This window comes from Corythoichthys intestinalis, chromosome 12 (assembly GCF_030265065.1).
Source record: "Corythoichthys intestinalis isolate RoL2023-P3 chromosome 12, ASM3026506v1, whole genome shotgun sequence".
Taxonomy (NCBI): domain Eukaryota; kingdom Metazoa; phylum Chordata; class Actinopteri; order Syngnathiformes; family Syngnathidae; genus Corythoichthys; species Corythoichthys intestinalis.
In genome coordinates, this window is record NC_080406.1 from 9,936,055 (window position 1) to 9,952,678 (window position 16,624).

General features: G+C 39.6%; 1 protein-coding gene across 1 annotated transcript in view; it reads right to left on the minus strand.

The window, feature by feature from the left end:
* Positions 1 to 260: 260 nt before the first annotated feature.
* The window catches only part of inpp4aa (inositol polyphosphate-4-phosphatase type I Aa), a 49,305-nt gene continuing 32,941 nt past the window's right edge, over positions 261 to 16,624 (minus strand). Inside the window, exons 17-24 of the mRNA XM_057852343.1 lie at positions 16,272 to 16,304; positions 13,914 to 14,086; positions 13,716 to 13,839; positions 11,559 to 11,826; positions 11,380 to 11,477; positions 9,428 to 9,540; positions 7,247 to 7,401; positions 261 to 4,833 (exon numbers count right to left, since the gene is read on the minus strand). Of these exons, the coding sequence (XP_057708326.1) occupies positions 4,701 to 4,833; positions 7,247 to 7,401; positions 9,428 to 9,540; positions 11,380 to 11,477; positions 11,559 to 11,826; positions 13,716 to 13,839; positions 13,914 to 14,086; positions 16,272 to 16,304 (1,097 nt within the window). The 3' untranslated portion in view covers positions 261 to 4,700. The remainder of the gene's footprint in view (positions 4,834 to 7,246; positions 7,402 to 9,427; positions 9,541 to 11,379; positions 11,478 to 11,558; positions 11,827 to 13,715; positions 13,840 to 13,913; positions 14,087 to 16,271; positions 16,305 to 16,624) is intronic.

Consider the following 16,624-nt stretch of genomic DNA (forward strand, 5'->3'; position numbering starts at 1 on the left):
AACACTTTATTATGCTTCCTGTTAACACTTGTGTATGTAAATCTGATGTCGGTAGATTGTTTTCTTCTTGGAGATGAAATGCATCTGTGGCAGCTTAGCTTATTTCTTTTTTTTTTTTTTTTTTTACATAGCGTTTTGACAGTTGTTATCATATTTTCGGAATCAAAGCACCGTGTACCGGAACAGCATTCCGGCCCTGAATCATATACCGGAACAGCATTCCAGCATGAATCTTATACCAGAACTGCGTTCTGGCCCTGAATCTTATACGGGAACTGCGTTCCTGACCGTTCTAGCCCACTTTCACCCCTGGTGGTAAGTGTCTGAACATAATTAAAATATTTCACTTAATAATGGTAGGGTCTGTTCTATCCCTAGAACATAGGGGAAGACAATCTAAATTACCGATATAACTGAACTCATTGTATAATGCAAATAAGGTTGCTTAAAAGTTGGTGGGGACATTCTGAGCATCCTGAAAAGTTGTGTGTTTTGTCCCTACCATCCCTATGCAAACCCACGCCCTTCTATGTATTTTACTATAAAATAAGTGAAATTGGATCATATAGCTCTGGCTGGGAACCACTGAAATACAATTATAATATAGACTTTTTGCATATTTTAATGAGGATGCGTTCAAGGCAAGTGTCATTGATAGAATTTCCAAGAAATGAATAATTATATCAAAAACATTTGGGGGAGTTGACTATCTTTTATTCATCAACAACTTTTACCATCTTTGTGCATGGAACTAAATTAAACCCTTTATTTAAAAAAAAACAAAAAACAAACCAAAAAAAAAAAAGCTTAACCCTATAAAGGCCATAATATTAACATCCAAACAAGTGTGGGCTACATGACATCATAACAAGTGTGGGATACATGACCCAAAATGCAATGTCCACATATGTGGATGTCAAGTCTCAATTCTAAAAACATATATATTTTGATTTATTAAATGTTAATGAAAAATTAATCACATTAAAATGAATTTAAAAGCAGAACTGCACTCTGGTTATGGCCCCTAATAAAACTCTAGAGTTGACTTTAAAAAAAAAAAAAAAAATCATAGTAACTCATTGACTGCCTTTGACAATGATAGATGTCAAATTCATTTAAACTGGGGGGACTGGCTGTGAATGCTTTTGACTAGGAGTCAAAATGGATTGGACGTCTAGCCCCATCAATGGCAGCCAGTGAGTTAAATGAGTGCCCTAGGGTTAATGCCAATCACACACATGAACATACGCAGCTTCAAGCAAAACTAATTCCTGAAATAAAATTGGTAGTGTTTGTTGATACAGTACAATAAAACACACAGTACCTGGTTGGCAGCAACAGAGGAGGTGATAAAGCACAATACAGTCAATGTTTAACAGGAACAATTGTCTTTTTTTTTTTTTTTTTTTTTTAAATCTCACATACATTTTCTTTTGCGTAGTGCATAAATCATTTTAAACTGGCATATCGAACCAATCCATGCTGCATGGTTTTTATCCTGCAAGTAAAGAGACATACTACAGGAGCTTCCAGTGCACAAATACTGTAATACTCAATTCACAACTGGTGCGCTTGTAACATTTCATGTAGCTGACTCACAATCGGTTTTCCTTCACATTCACTCATTTAATCATCATTTGTGGCATTTTAGAGGAAGAGAAAGAAACAAATACATTGCTGGCCAAAAGTATTGGCACCCCTGCAATTCTGTCAGATAATGCTCAATTTCTCCCAGAAAATGATTGCAATTACAAATGCTTTGGTAGGAATGTCTTCATTTATTTTGCTTGCAATGAATAAACACCAAAGAGAATGAAACATTTTTTTAAAATCATCATTTTACACAAAACTCCAAAAATGGGCCGAACAAAAGTATTGGCACCCTCAGCCTAATACTTGGTAGTACAAGCTTTAGACAAAATAACTGCGAACAACCGCTTCCGGTATCCATTAGTGAGTTTCTTACAATGCTCTGCTGGAATTTTATACCATTCTTCTTAAGCCACCTGCTCCAGGTCTCTGAGATTTGAAGGGTGCCTTCTCCAAACTGCCATTTTCAGATCCCTCCACAGGTGTTCTATGGGATTCAGGTCTGGCCACTTTAGAATTCTCCAGTGCTTTCTCTCAAACCATTTTCTAGTGCTTTTTGAAGTGTGTTTTGGGTCATTGTCCTGCTTGATGAGCCATGACCTCTGAGGGAGACACAGCTTTCTCACACTGGACCCTACATTATGCTGCGAAATTTGTTGGCAGTCTTCAGACTTCATAATGCCATTCACAGGGTCAAGCAGTCCAGTGCCAGAGGTAGCAAAGCAACCCCAAAACATCAGGGAACCTCCGCCATGTTTGACTGTGGGGACCGTGTTCTTTTCTCCCTGTAAACTCTATGTTGAACCCTTTTCCCAAAAAGCTCTACTTTTGTCTCATCTGACCAGAGAACATTCTTCCAAAACGTCTTTGGATTTCTCAGGTAAGTTTTGGCAAACTCCAGCCTGGCTTTTTTATGTCTCTGGGTCAGAAGTGGGGTCGTCCTGGGTGTCCTACCATGGAGTCCCTTTTCATTCAGACGCCGACGAGTAGTACGGGTTGACACTGTTGTACCCTCGGACTGCAGGACAGCTTGAACTTTTTGGGAAGTTAGGCGAGGTTCTTTATCCACCATCCGCACAATCTTTCGTTGAAATCTCTTGTCAATTTTTCTTTTCCGTCCATACCTAGGGAGGATAGCCACAGTGCCATGGGCTTTACACTTATTGACGACATTGCGCACGGTAGACCAGGGGTCGCGTTAACCGAATATTTTCCGTCGTTGACCGATTTTTTAAAACGGTGACGGAAAAAACTGAAGTCCATCTGTCATTTTGACAGGTTGCAATTCACACCCCAGACCACAGGGTGGCGAGTGAGCATATTAATTAGCTATTGTCTCTCTTGATGCATGACGTCGTTGGCCTTACTCGGAGTTTCTTCAAAAAAGTTTCTTCTTGAGATATTTGATTATGCACAAGCGGGCACGCAATTCAAGTCCATGCGCACCAGGTGGAAAGTGTGAGACTGCGTTCAGGCCACAGCAGGTGAACTGTTAATTTCATTGTTCCATATGTAGCCTACCTACTGGGGCCACAGTCAGCTGTTTTTGTCACTGCGGAGAAAAAGTTACATATTCATCTGCATGATGTGTGATGGCACGGTGTGGATTCTCTGTTAAGCTTGTTCGGACAGAATATTAATTAAAAATGAATGAAAACTAAATACTATTGAATATGTCATTATTATCATTTTAAAAATTTAAGTGACAGGTAAAAATAGATAATGACCGGATTTTTATGACCCTGTCAGTCAAAATGACAGACAGCGAAAAAGTCTAGCGCAACCTCTGCGGTAGACACAGGAAATTTCAGCTCTTTGGAGATGGACTTGTAGCCTTAAGATTGCCCATGTTTCATCACAATTTTGCTTCTCAAGTTCTCAGACAGTTCTTTGGTCTTCTTTCTTTCCTCCATGCTCAATGTGGTACACACAAGGACACAGACAAAGGTTGAGTCAACTTTAATCCATTTTAACTGGCTGGAAATGTGATTTAGTTAGTGCCACCACCTGTTATGTGCCACAGGTAAGTAACAGGTGCTGTTAATTACACAAATTAGAGAAGCATCACATGATTTTTCAAAGGATGCCAATACTTTTGTCCGGCCCATTTTGGGAGGTTTGTGTAAAATGATAATGATTTAATTTTTTTCCCCTTTTTTTTTTGTGTGTTTTTTCATTGCAAGCAAAATACATGAAGCTATTACTACCAAAGGATTTGTAATTGCAATCATTTTCTGGGAGAAATTGAGCATTATCTGACAGAATTGCAGGGGTGCCAATACTTTTGGCCAGCAGTGTATCATTAGATCGACTATGTACGTTGTAAGGAGAATTAGGGCCACACTGAACAGGGAAAAATACACTCAAAGAATAAAGGTTCCAAGTTTTTGAGATTAAAAATGTAGTATTTCGAAAATGATGGCACATATTTTCGAGATTGTTGTATTTTCAGTAAAATAAGTTGTATGTTTTTAAAATTAAAGTGAATTTTACAAGAAATGTAACCTTATGAGAATAAAATTGTGTGTGTGCAAGATTTAAATAGGAGAAATAATTATAGGATATGTCCTTACTTTGTCTTTTTTAGCAGGAATAAATGGAGATTTTACGAGGATGTAATACAAGGGTTAATGTTGTATATGTATGAAAATAAACTCGTGTATTTGTGACTCAAGTGGAAATATGACAATATATTTGTATAATTTCATAATTAAAGTTAGACGTGGAAGCGAATTACGGTAACGATATCAGATGACTGTGTAGACATGTTTAGAAATTTACTTGTTAAATCAATTCAGATATATACATGTTATTTAAAATATATGAAACTACGTATATGACTTAACTCATTGAAATAATGCTAACCTTGTAGGGTTTTTTTGTTTTCATTTCAGTGTGGCACTAATACTCCTTTGTAGCTACGTACCTGTTTTTTTTTTTTGTTTTTTTTTTAGTACAACCGAGAAGAGCAAAATAACTATAAAACAACCTACAGTAGCACTTGGACATAAACAAATATCCTTATTGGTGACTAACTAAACACAGCAACTGTTACTGTGTGTTTGTGTGCGTTGTAGGTGTTTGTGTCCTCATCAGTCATTCTGCTCCAATTAGGATTCGACTTTCCCGTATGTGCCTTCCGGGGGACGATATTGTTTGGGGAAGGCCTTGAGCTGGAGCGAGTTAAAGGCGTATTTGCGACATCCCACGTTCTTCATGGTGTTCTCCCGTCTGCAACCCTCGCTGTGTGCCCAAAGAAAACACAGGTCATGCTGCATCTGGTCATGACTGACTGTAACTGTACTACATTGTTTCGCCACAGGGTGTGCTGTTGTGTATTTTATGTTCGGTATGAAGAAGAAGAAGAAAGTTAAAAGAGGCATTAGAGGCCTGTTCTCAACTTCTCCCTCACTGCACTTTGGCTCTCATGGAGAGCACGTTCCTAATGTGTTCGAAATAAACGATAGCCGACGTGCAAAGTAGCAAGTGAGTTGTAAAAATAGCGAGCTTAGTGGCGTGAAAACTGCGGGATAGCTAAGTGAAGCTAACGAACAGCTAAGCGATGCTAAACGGCGCTAAATGAAGCTAAGTCACTTGATGCTCAGTCCGTCATCGTGGAACAGTCCATTGTAGTGCGTGTGTGTGGGGGAAATAAAATAAATGCAGCATTCAAATGGCTTTCTTTTTTGTTTTGTTATTTGTTTGTTTGGTATTAGGCCTGTCGCGATAACAAATTTTAGTGTGCGATAATTATTCTCATAAATTATTCCGATATGCGATATTATCACGCCCCCCCAATTTTTTTAAACCAATTTACAATAACACAGTGAGAATACAGAATATATTAATAGATCAAGTACACCCATTTAAACGCGATATTTACTCTTACATTCAAAAATACTTTTTAAGAAATCACAACTAAAAACAATAGACCATGCCTCTTAAGTAAAAAACAACAATATTGATACCACATAGAAACACAGAATAAATAAAATGTGTTTAGAAAGAAAAAAAAATGCACTTAATAACTTAAGCATTTAGGCAAATGAAAACTTTTCCCGTCATAGCTTCTGCAATGGTGTTCCATAGGGATGCAACGATACAGTTAAGTCATGGTTCGGTACGATTTTCGATCCGATTCAATACATTTAATGCTCTGTAAAAAAAAATAACAATTATATTTTTTGTTTCGTTTTTTTTTTTTTTTTTTTTTTTTTGTTGTTTTTTTTGCTAACGAGCAAAATTAAATTGCCATCATATAAACATGCATTTTAGTGCATGCTATTTATGTGCTTACTTGTATAAAAGTGCTGAGAACAATCTTTACTGTTTGTAAAGTGAGGCAGGGTACACAGTTGATTGCTACAGCTCTCTTAGCAGCTAGGTTTACTACATGAGCAAGACATCCTATTCGTGGTCCGAATCCATCTGTGTCACGTACTGAATTAACAATATTTGCAACATTATCTATAGTCACTGGTATGGATTGATTTGGCCTTTTTAACTTCCATTCAGTCGTGACAGTTTAGAATTCATCGTTGTCGTATATGGACTATGTGTCCCATAATCACTCTGGGCTCATGTAGCCAATGGCATGGAACGTAGCAGATCTAGTTTGCCATTTCATGATATCTAGTGTGTGTGCACATTAAAAAAAGTTAGCAAGCGCCGCTGAAGTCACGTCTGCTCATTACTACACAACACCAGCATATGACAATCGACTTTCATAAACAGGACGAGTTTGAAGCACAGCGCTCTTAATTTCATTCAGCTGTTCGTTGTCAAAGCGAGGTTGTTCGTAGCAGCCAAGTCGGTAACAATGTTTTGGCGGACTTCGTCGTAAATATCCGGCGTTGTGCCGAAAAATAGCCACCCCGTGTGAAATGTCACTCCTGACGGGAGCGCCCACATGTCAACAACACCGGCGCGCCATTATTGGTCCACAGTCACTCCAGAGCACTGACGCGGCCGGTATACGTTGAACAATAGGATATAATGGGAACGATTGGCTCCGGCGCTAGTTTTTGCCGGACCTGGAACAAAGATGCATTTTGCGCAGTTGGTAATGAGGAATCCGAACTTTTAACAGCACATCTGCGGAAAAATGACCGCCTTCATTTTTTTTAAATCGCGCGATAAATGGAATTATTGCATATAGGCTTATTTGGTATGCTGACATAATTATACATGGTGAATAGTTGGGGGTGCTGCCGGCTCCGGTGGCCCAAGGGCAGCTGGTTGGGGGCCCCCAACTGGCTGGGCGCCTAAAGCGATCGTCTAATTCGCCTGAATAGTAGATCCGCCTATGTGTATAGTCAAAACTGTAAAAGCACTAACATTTCTTAGCGTGTTAATCGCAAATCAAGCGCGCCCTCTCGTGGCTGGTTGAAGGTAATATTTACTCCATGGTTGGCCAGTAGGACATTGCAGAATATTGTATATCAAATTCTATATTTTAAACATTATATAAGTCTCACCTCAGTGAGTCTCAGGCTCAGCCAAAGTATGAACAAAAGTGTGGCTTATAGTCCGGAAGATACGCTACTGTGCAGTGATAGTTTGTCTCTTGAGAGTTTGTTTGTAATCCAAATTGTGGCTAACAACAAAAATCGATATTTCAAAAGTTCAGGTACTACTAAAATTAGTGACAACTGACCTGCGCATACAGTCCAGGGCCTGGTAGAAGACTTGGGGTGCCAGGGCGTGCTCCTGCTGGAGGATGTGACACTGCTCTAGGGTCAACGACATTGCCGTGCGATCCTTGGCACTCTTGCAGCTAGTGAAGCGCACACCGTTCAGGCGCCGGCACGCCTGCAAAGAATACACATAAAGAGGTTAGTACATTTTGAATGTCTACTTGAACATAGCGAGAGGGTTCTGGGATTTACAAGAATAACTATTAAAAGGAATTTCTGGAGAAATTCCTGCATATTTTTAACTCACTCCTTATTAATTTGGGGGCAATTAATAAGTCAGCCAGTCCTCTCAGTTTAAATAAATTGGACGTCAATTGTTGTCAATGCCAGGAAATTACAGGTAGTCCCCGGTTTACGAATGAGTTCCGTTCCTGCGCTGGTGATGTAAACCGGATTTTTGCGTAAATCGGAACTAATACTTTAAATTTGGAGCGGGAACCTCTTTGTACCTAACGATACGATACGTGATACAAAGCTCACGATAACGATGATCTGACGATAAGGCAATACAACGATGATCGATACATTGGTTAGGAAATCATTCTAGGATATTCTATAAACAACTAATAAACAGAAAAACAAGCTTTTGCTGTGTAATGGAATGAGTTTATCACTAGTAGACGTCCAATCCATTTGAACTGGGAGGGTGGCAGCGAATGAACATTCGTTCATTCACATAAAATCAGTTGGACCCAAACGCCAGCAGAGGGCGCCAAACACCAAAAAATAAGTAACAAGTGAACATTAAACTTTACTGTCATTTTAATCTGTTTGAGCGGGGCATGTGCGTTAATTGCGTCAAATATTTTAACGTGATTAATTAAAAAAAATAATTACCGCCCGTTAACGCGATAATTTTGACAGCCCTAATCACAATATATCACCATTTCGATATCTGGTCACACCCCTACTTAAAATACCTCGAAACACCCTCTAAAAAAACAAAACTATCAAAAAACATGTATTATACGTCATTGTAATGTCCACGCAAAGACTTTGGAGCTAAGTCCTAGCTAGATAGTGAGCTAAGCTCCGAAATGACCATGTCAGACGTCCTTGTGATTTGCTGAATTTATTCAGCTGCTCGTGAGATCAACACAAAATGAAACTAAAATAAAAAGAAATTAAATCACTAACCCTAACCCATTTACAAGTAGCTGCAGATACAGCAATAACAAACAATTAGCATGTATCAGTTAGCGTCCGTACATCATCAAAACCAATTACATAAATTTATCCCAAGTATTCGACCAAAATTGAAAACGCACACTCAACAGTACAAAAGGGGTTATATACAGCTATCGCCTCTGGATGCTTTACAAGCAACAAATGTGCGCGCAGGCTGTCACCTCTGTAATTCGGCTGTGTGTGCGTGGGGCGGGCGGCGTGCGTCTATACATGCGATCAATTCTTGTTCTACGCTTCCTACGCCAAAATAAAAGCATGTATCACAAAATAAAAGTCAACATTTAAAAAGAAACAAAAAAACACGACGAGGCTCAGGTGTCGTAAAGTCGAAATCACATATGTTGCATTCGTCTTAACCCGGGGACTACCTGTAGTTAAGTTGGGTCACTTCCTTGTTGATTTTTGGGTATTGTGCCCTAAAGTCAGCGAAAAATGATCCAAAATGTATAGGAAGTAACCCAAGAATGCCCCAAAATGAGCAGGAAGTGACCCAAAATCACCTGTAGTTAATTTGGGCCACTTCCTTGTTGATTTTTGGGTATTTACAGGTCACATCCTGTTGATTTTGGGTCACTTCCTGCTCATTTTGGGGCATTCTTGGGTTACTTCCTATACATTTTGGATCATTTTTAACTGCCTTTAGGGCATTTCTGGGTCACCTGTTGATATCAGGTCATTTTTTCCTATTGGAAATAATTAGGGTCATTGGAAATGAACAAGGAAGTTTTTGTCAAATTTTGGTGGAACCACGTTTTTGGCTAAAATTGTATGCAACTTATGTAGGATAAAAAATGTAGGGCGAGATACATTGAGAAACTGGAAAATGTCAATGTTTTTGCCATTGAAAATGAATGGGGCTTTTTTTTGTTGTTGTCGGTAAACCCGCGTTTTTGCCTCAATAGTAAACTTTGGGGGTGAAATGGAAAGAGACCTGACATTTGTTAGCACCCTACCTCAGCCGCCTGCCACAAAATTTCTACGTTCTTGCTCTTCTTGGCATTGATGTTGTGATTGAGCTGTTTGAGCAGATCGGGCAGACTTGTTGTACTACGGGACCGAGGAAGACCTGAGAAAATGACAGACAGGAGGAGAAGCTAAGGAGGTGAGGGAAGTGTTTTTGCAGTTGTCTTTATGCAATATGCCAGGCCATGTGGACATAAGTGGATTTTAAGGGGGGGGGCAGGCCCCCTGGTGGCCGAAAAGTGTCACTGCATGTAATTGACTTTAGAGTTGTAAAGCAATAAAACTGCAACAAAAATTAATGAAATGTACAAAAAAAATTTTTTTATAATGGGTCGAAATTATTTTTCGAGCACCTTAGAGTCATTTGCTTTGCATATAATTTCAAAAATATATATATTTTAGAGTAAAAAAATATATTTTTTAAAATGATTTTTTTCCTTTGATAAAAAACATGTATATTTTTTTTATTGAAGCAACTTTTTTGGGGATTGAATGATTTAGACACAAATGCCATCATCATAATATGGCCCAAACACAATGAAAAATTAAGTCTTCAAATGCAAATTTTTCAATCTCAAATATTTTTTCACATTAAAAAACCTTTTTCTATGATTGAAAATTTTCTTTTTTTAATTGAAGTGATTTTTCTTTTTGAAAATCTATATTTTTTTGAAGCAACTTATTTTTTGATTGAATAATTAAGAGAAAAATGTCCTAGCCAAAATGTGGCCCAAACACAAATCAACATTACTTCAATCAAAAAGTTGCTTCAATCAAAAAAAAAAACTTGACTTCAATCCAAAAAAATAAAATAAAATAAAAATTAATCAAAGAAAAAATAGCTTTCACATGCATTTTTTTTGTTTCAAATTTATTTTTGCATTCAAACACTTTTTTTCTTTTTTTTTGATTGAAGGGACTTTTTTTTGGTTGAAAATATATATTTTGATTGAAGCAACTTTTTTTTTTTTTTTTTTCGATCGAAGCAACTTTTTTTTGATTGAATAATAAAGACCCAAATCTACCTCCATATGGCTCCACCCAGGGGATACAATTTTTGACTGGGGTAACTACATAGGCACAACCCCGGCGGTGTTTTCCGAAATTTCCAGGTTCGCGGTGAATCAGTAACAGGCACACTTTTGCTCAATAGACAATGTTCATTGATTAGAAAATGCAGAATAAATGAGATTTATGGATTACAATTCCACAAAAGCAAGCAACAAGCATAACAAGGGTAACGATGACGCTAAATTTGAGTTCGTCAATCCCAGAATCCCCGTGCTACGTCACAGCACAACCAGGTGTTCCTTAGCAATGAAAATCGCTTACCGTGACAAATGAGCGGGAGCCTACGCTCCGGTAAGGTGGCGAAGGAACAAAGCCAGGCGATCCTTACGTGACCCGCTGGCGGACTTCCTTCGCCGCCTTACCGGAGCGTTGGCTCCCGCTCATTTGTCACGGTAAGCGATTTTAATTGCTAAGGGACACCTGGTTGTGCTGTAACGTAGCGCGGGGATTCTGGGATTGACAAACTCAAATCTAGCGTCATCGTTACCCTTGTTATGCTTGTTTTTTATGCTTGTTGCTTGCTCTTGTGGGATTGTAATCCATAAATCTCATTTATTCTGCATTTTCTAATCAATAAACATTGTCTATTGAGCAAAAGTGTGCCTGTTACTGATTCGCCGCGAACCTGGAAATTTCGGAAAACAGGCGGGCGTACCAAATTCAATAGATTACGATCTTGGCAAAAAGTATTGCCTAAGCGGCCTGATTTAGAATTCCCCTCTAGAATGATGAACAAAAAACGCTCATTGTCAATTTATTATTTTAAATATTCTTGTAAGTTAATTTTATTGCTGACACTGCGTTTTGGGGTCATCAACATATTGTGCCGCCTGCCCCAAAAGTCAAACTCCACCTATGCATGTGGACTCACAGTCTTCTGTTAGCACCTCCTTAAAGTGGTCGTAGTACAAGCTTAGGCGACCCATGCTCTCCATGTTGATTACCTCCTGTAAAGATGTGTCTCCAAATCTGCAGAAAAACCCAGACATCATTTATTACATAGAGAAGGGCAGAGTGCTATATATATCCACACGTTCATTCTTGACTTACTTCTCAGCCATTGTTTGCTGTTCATTGATGCCTACGTTGAAGAGGATGGGCTGCACACGCAGCAACATGCCATTCTGGATCTCCCGGGGAAGACTATCGAAAATGGCGGCAGGGATGGGGACCCTGACGTTAAAGCCACTCCGGTTTCCCGTGATGACAGGCAGCATGTCAGGGCCAAAGACCGTACTCGCTTGTGTGATTTTAAAGGTGACGTTTCTCAAGTCTGTCACACCAACGCTCATGTCCTCCAACATGGCCAGCTCCTCACCTAAAAGGTCCAGGTAAATTGAAAGAAAATAATCCTGAATTCACTATTGTACTGTAGTTTATTTGGTACATTGGGACACTCTGAATTGTATACATTACGAGGTGTCCAAACTGCGAGCCAATTGCGGCAACATTGCCCATTTTTTATTGACCTGTAGCAAATTATGAAAATATAATTGAATGTGGCCCGCACAAGAAGCTTAAATTCAGCCTACATTTTGCTGCACTTCTCAGATTTACCACTAGATGGAGCTAGTTGATTAAACAGTGCCTCTCCATTAACTCATGTTGAAATCGATGTCGGAACCTGTACAATATCAGTATATTATTTTACATAAATAAACATATATATATATATATATATATATATAAAAAATCCAATAACGCTGTATTGGTTGGATTTTCCTGCCTTTTTTGTTGTTGTTGTCGCTTGACATTTTCTCTGTTAGCAAAGTATGTATCAATAGGGTGAATATACAGTGGTATGAAAAAGTATCTGAATCTTTTGGAATTTCTCACATTTCTGTAAATCGCCGTCAAATGTGATTTGAACTTTGGCAAAATCACACAGATGAAAAAACAGTGTCTGCTTTACCTAAAACCACCCAAACATTTATAGGTTTAGAAGGAGATAGTACCTTTTCTCGTAGGCACCGTCTAACTGTTTGCATTACGCTAACACACTTAATATAATCAATCAGGGAATAGTATTGTTTCTTGTATTTACTGTATGACTGTTTGTATTACTCTAACACACCCAATAGAAAATAAATAGCACTTGTACCATAGATTAATGAAAACAAGCAAAATATAGGGCATAAGAGATAAACAATCCGTCCTTATCACGGAAGTCCCGCACGTGCGTCATACAACTAACTGGGCAAGATTGACGCTGACAAGGCCACGTCTGCATCACCAACTCTTGCAATCAGTTCTCCCAGACAGTCCAGAACAAATGGCGGTACGCCCTGTCCCAACACAAGCAACACAGCAGAACGCCCGACATCCAACTGATAACACAATGATAAGACTCCAAGAGCCCCTTTTGACGCTGAGGTGGCAAAATCCACAACCCTTGTTGCCCTGACAACAGTAACTTCCGAATCCTCCTGTCCAATCTACAAACAGAGAATAATCCCAAACACACCCTTCTTCCTGCCCACGGCCCCTCGCAAGACCCTTCAAAAGACTGAATGTTTAACTAAGTGTTGTCATTTTTCTCTGGAACTTTTATTGACGTACGACGGGATGACCTTGCTCGCAGCCTGAGTGTTTCTGTTTCGCCTTGCCGTTTTGATCTCCGTCGATCCGAATAAATTGTCAACTTGTTCTCGGTGAGCCTTCTTTAAACCTTTCAAGATGGAGTCAGTGCCAAGGGTTAAGACTGTGTGCCCCCCCCCGCCGCAGTAACTTCAACCAGACGCTTCCTGTAAATGCATATGAGTCTGGCACGTCATTCAGGACTAATCTTGGCCTATTTTTCTCTACAAAACTGCTGTAGTACAGTCAGGGATGGGATGTCTGGCATGTAACACTGTCTTTCCACTGACTGAGTTTGTGGACAGGTCTTTTATACCGATAATGAGTTAAAAAAGGTGCCATTAATACAGGTAACGAGTGGAGCCTCGTTAGACCTCTTTGACAGCCAGAAATCTTGCTTGTTTGTAGGTGACCAAATACTTATTTTCCAGTCTAATTTGGAAATAAATCCCTTAAAAATCAAACAATGTGATTTTCTGTTTTTTTTTCTCCACATTCTGTCTCTCATGGTTGAGGTTTACCATTGTTGACAATTATAGGCCTCTCTAATCTTCTCAAGTAGTAGAACTTGCACTATTGGTGGTTGACTAAATACTTATTTGCCCCGCTGTACGCACATACACACATTACCATAGGTGCTGAGCAAGCTCTCGTACTGCACTAGCAAGCCGATGGTGTGGAGCTGTTTGAGGAAGCCTGAGTCGCAGAGGCTGTTCCTCAGCTTGAGGACGAAGCCGCAGATAAGAGCTGTTAGCTGTGAGCACATAGGAAGAAACATCAACATAATCATCGTGTTTATTCAGTTGCTGTTCGTTGCCTAGTACTGACGGTTTGACAGAAGACGACATCACGGCGGTACTGCAGCGTGAGGCTCATGGCGATGGTGGGGGCGCTGTCCTGCATGAGGAGGAACACCAGGGCTTTTTTGGCTTTGTCGCTCATCAGCGAGGCGCAGTCGCTCAACGTGGTGAGGAGAGGGTGTAGGGCCTCAGTCCACTCCCCTGCAGGTAGGAGGCAACGTTTGCATTTTGTGAATGCATTATTCACCATTTTTGCTCTGAGATTAAATAAAAAAACAGCACTTTTTTGTGTCAAAGAACTATGTTGAAGTAAGGTAAGGAGCTTCAATTATGTTTATGTTTATGGAATTTTATTGTCATCATCATCGGGATCATTGACAATCATTGACAATTACAAAATGTGATATAATTTGCCCGAAGGAACCGAAGAAGACGACAAAGGCGGACGAGATGAAGCATATCCTTATCAGTTTCCCGTCCCCCATACAACTAAAGACGCACATTCAGGCATGGAACATACATCAAAACTGTAAAATAACACAGTCAACAATCTGGGTTTAGTAACTAAGCGTCTAGTCAAGCAGGTCGATTAATTTTAGGGTGTACAAGGTTATGACTTTGTTATGTCCCTGACGTTTTTGCATCTGTTTGCGCCATGTTTTATGCGCACAATGGACGCTTGGGGTGATGACAAAATTGGCCTGGACTTGCTAGCTACAGACCCAGGTGTTGGCTATTTTCCCAGCTTTCTTGAGTTGACGTGCTTTTCTTGCAATTTCGGCATTTCGGCGAGTCAAGTTGTCATTCAAAAAAATCTTCGACCCTTTCAGGTGGCGGCGCTGGTTAAGCAGGGCAGTCTTGGTCTTGTGGTCTGCCAGCTTCATGAGCACCGTCGCCGGTCCTCTCCCCCCTGATGGGAGCAGAAGGCAGTGACGGATGTCCAGCGGTTCCATGTTTATTCCATACTCTTTCAGCTTAGCAATTGCCAGTTGCGCCTTTGTGTCCCCTGGGCCAGGCGTCAGTTGTAATCCAGAAATGATGAGCTCATTTGCGTGTCGGCACTGGTCGAGATCGTCAGCCAAAATTTCCAGCTTCATGATGCGAACATCTCTCTCCTCGACCGCCTGCTTGAGTTTCTCGTTTTCAGCGCGAATTAAATGGAGCTCTCTGACGATTTCTTGATTCTGGTTTTAAATCAAGCCCGTCAAGGAGACCTCCAACTTCTGTATGGAGGATTTTATTTCGTCCAAGTCTCCAGGTTTCAAATTCTTTGGAGCCATACTGGGAGTCGAGCTTGCTGGCCCTGAGCGCTTATTGGTTAAGATAAGAGAGTGCTTCAGAGTGCGTCTGTACGTGGCGAAGGCTGAGCAGCGAATGATTAGGTAAAAGCTTGTGTTGCTGTGTTGTTGTTCTTAGCACATATTTTCTTGCAGATTTTCGATAATCATGGAAAAAATGTTTTTCTTATGATGAAAATATAATCTTATATTCTAATCTAATAAAGTGTGTGTAGCACTGTTATATTTTACACAAACTCAAAGGTGCTATGAAATGGTGACCATGTCGAAAAAAGAAAATGACAGACCTCATGTAATTTTACATCTAGAAATCAAATTTGGAGCTAAAATTCTTTACCATTTCATAGTTATTGCACCCAAAAAGATGCTTGATAGAGTGCTCACTTTTAATAATCAAGAATTGATGATCATGTGTAGATATCCGGTGCTGCGAATGCTAGTACATGTTGACAGAATGACAGAACGGTCACACGGCAACAACAGAATAGAAAGCAAGCTATCAGACTGCAAATCTCCTTCGCGCATTCTGAGTGTGACATAATGTTTAGTTCGGAGATTTTTAGAGGCTGGGGCCAAGGCAGCTGAAGATGGAAAAATAATTAGGATCTAAAGTCTTTTTTGTCACTTTTTTGGATGGATTTGTGTTCAAAGTACAGTATGCTATCATTTTAAAGTCATTTGCTCTAGTATTTCTTAGCACTTTTAATGAACCATTTCATACCCTTAAAACCCATTTGCAGAAAATTCACTCACGGTTGTGGTAAAAAAAATATATTTTTCAATTTATAATAATAATAATAATAATAAAAAAAACATCCGTCGAATTAGTCCTCATCAGGTTTACGCTTTGGTAAAGTGTCAAAAAAATGCAAGCAGAATCCATCTAGGAAAGCCTTAACTGATATATTGACATGCCTTTGTTAAAATCGGTCCTTTTGCAATAAGTGGGCCAAAAATGGCAAACACAAACTGACGTGCATGTTTAATTTTGTCATGCTTACTAAAGTAAGTCTTCTCTAAGCATGCCTAAGTCTCGTGTGGCATCATGCACCATGAAAAGTTGAACTTAGTATCTAATAAGACCTTACCTGGTGATGTTTTTCCCCGTTCAGGACTGCTAACTGACATGGAAAGAAGGAAACACATGATGATGTCACATGTAATGATCCTGCACGCAATGGTTTGTCAAAATGGGGCTTTAAACTAAGAAACTATCCACTAGAACGGGTTCTGGAATTTAATCAAAGCAGGGGGTGCTGAGGATCTTTTTTAGTTTTTCCCATCCAAAAACTGCCGTTTCGGTCCAATTTTGTCATGCTCGCACGTTTTCTCCATACAAGGTGTGCACAATGGCAGAACACACGCATGCTGGATAGTTAACGTACTACTACAAGGCTACTACAAAGACAGCGTTCTAGTTCAACAACAGTGTGTGTTGGAG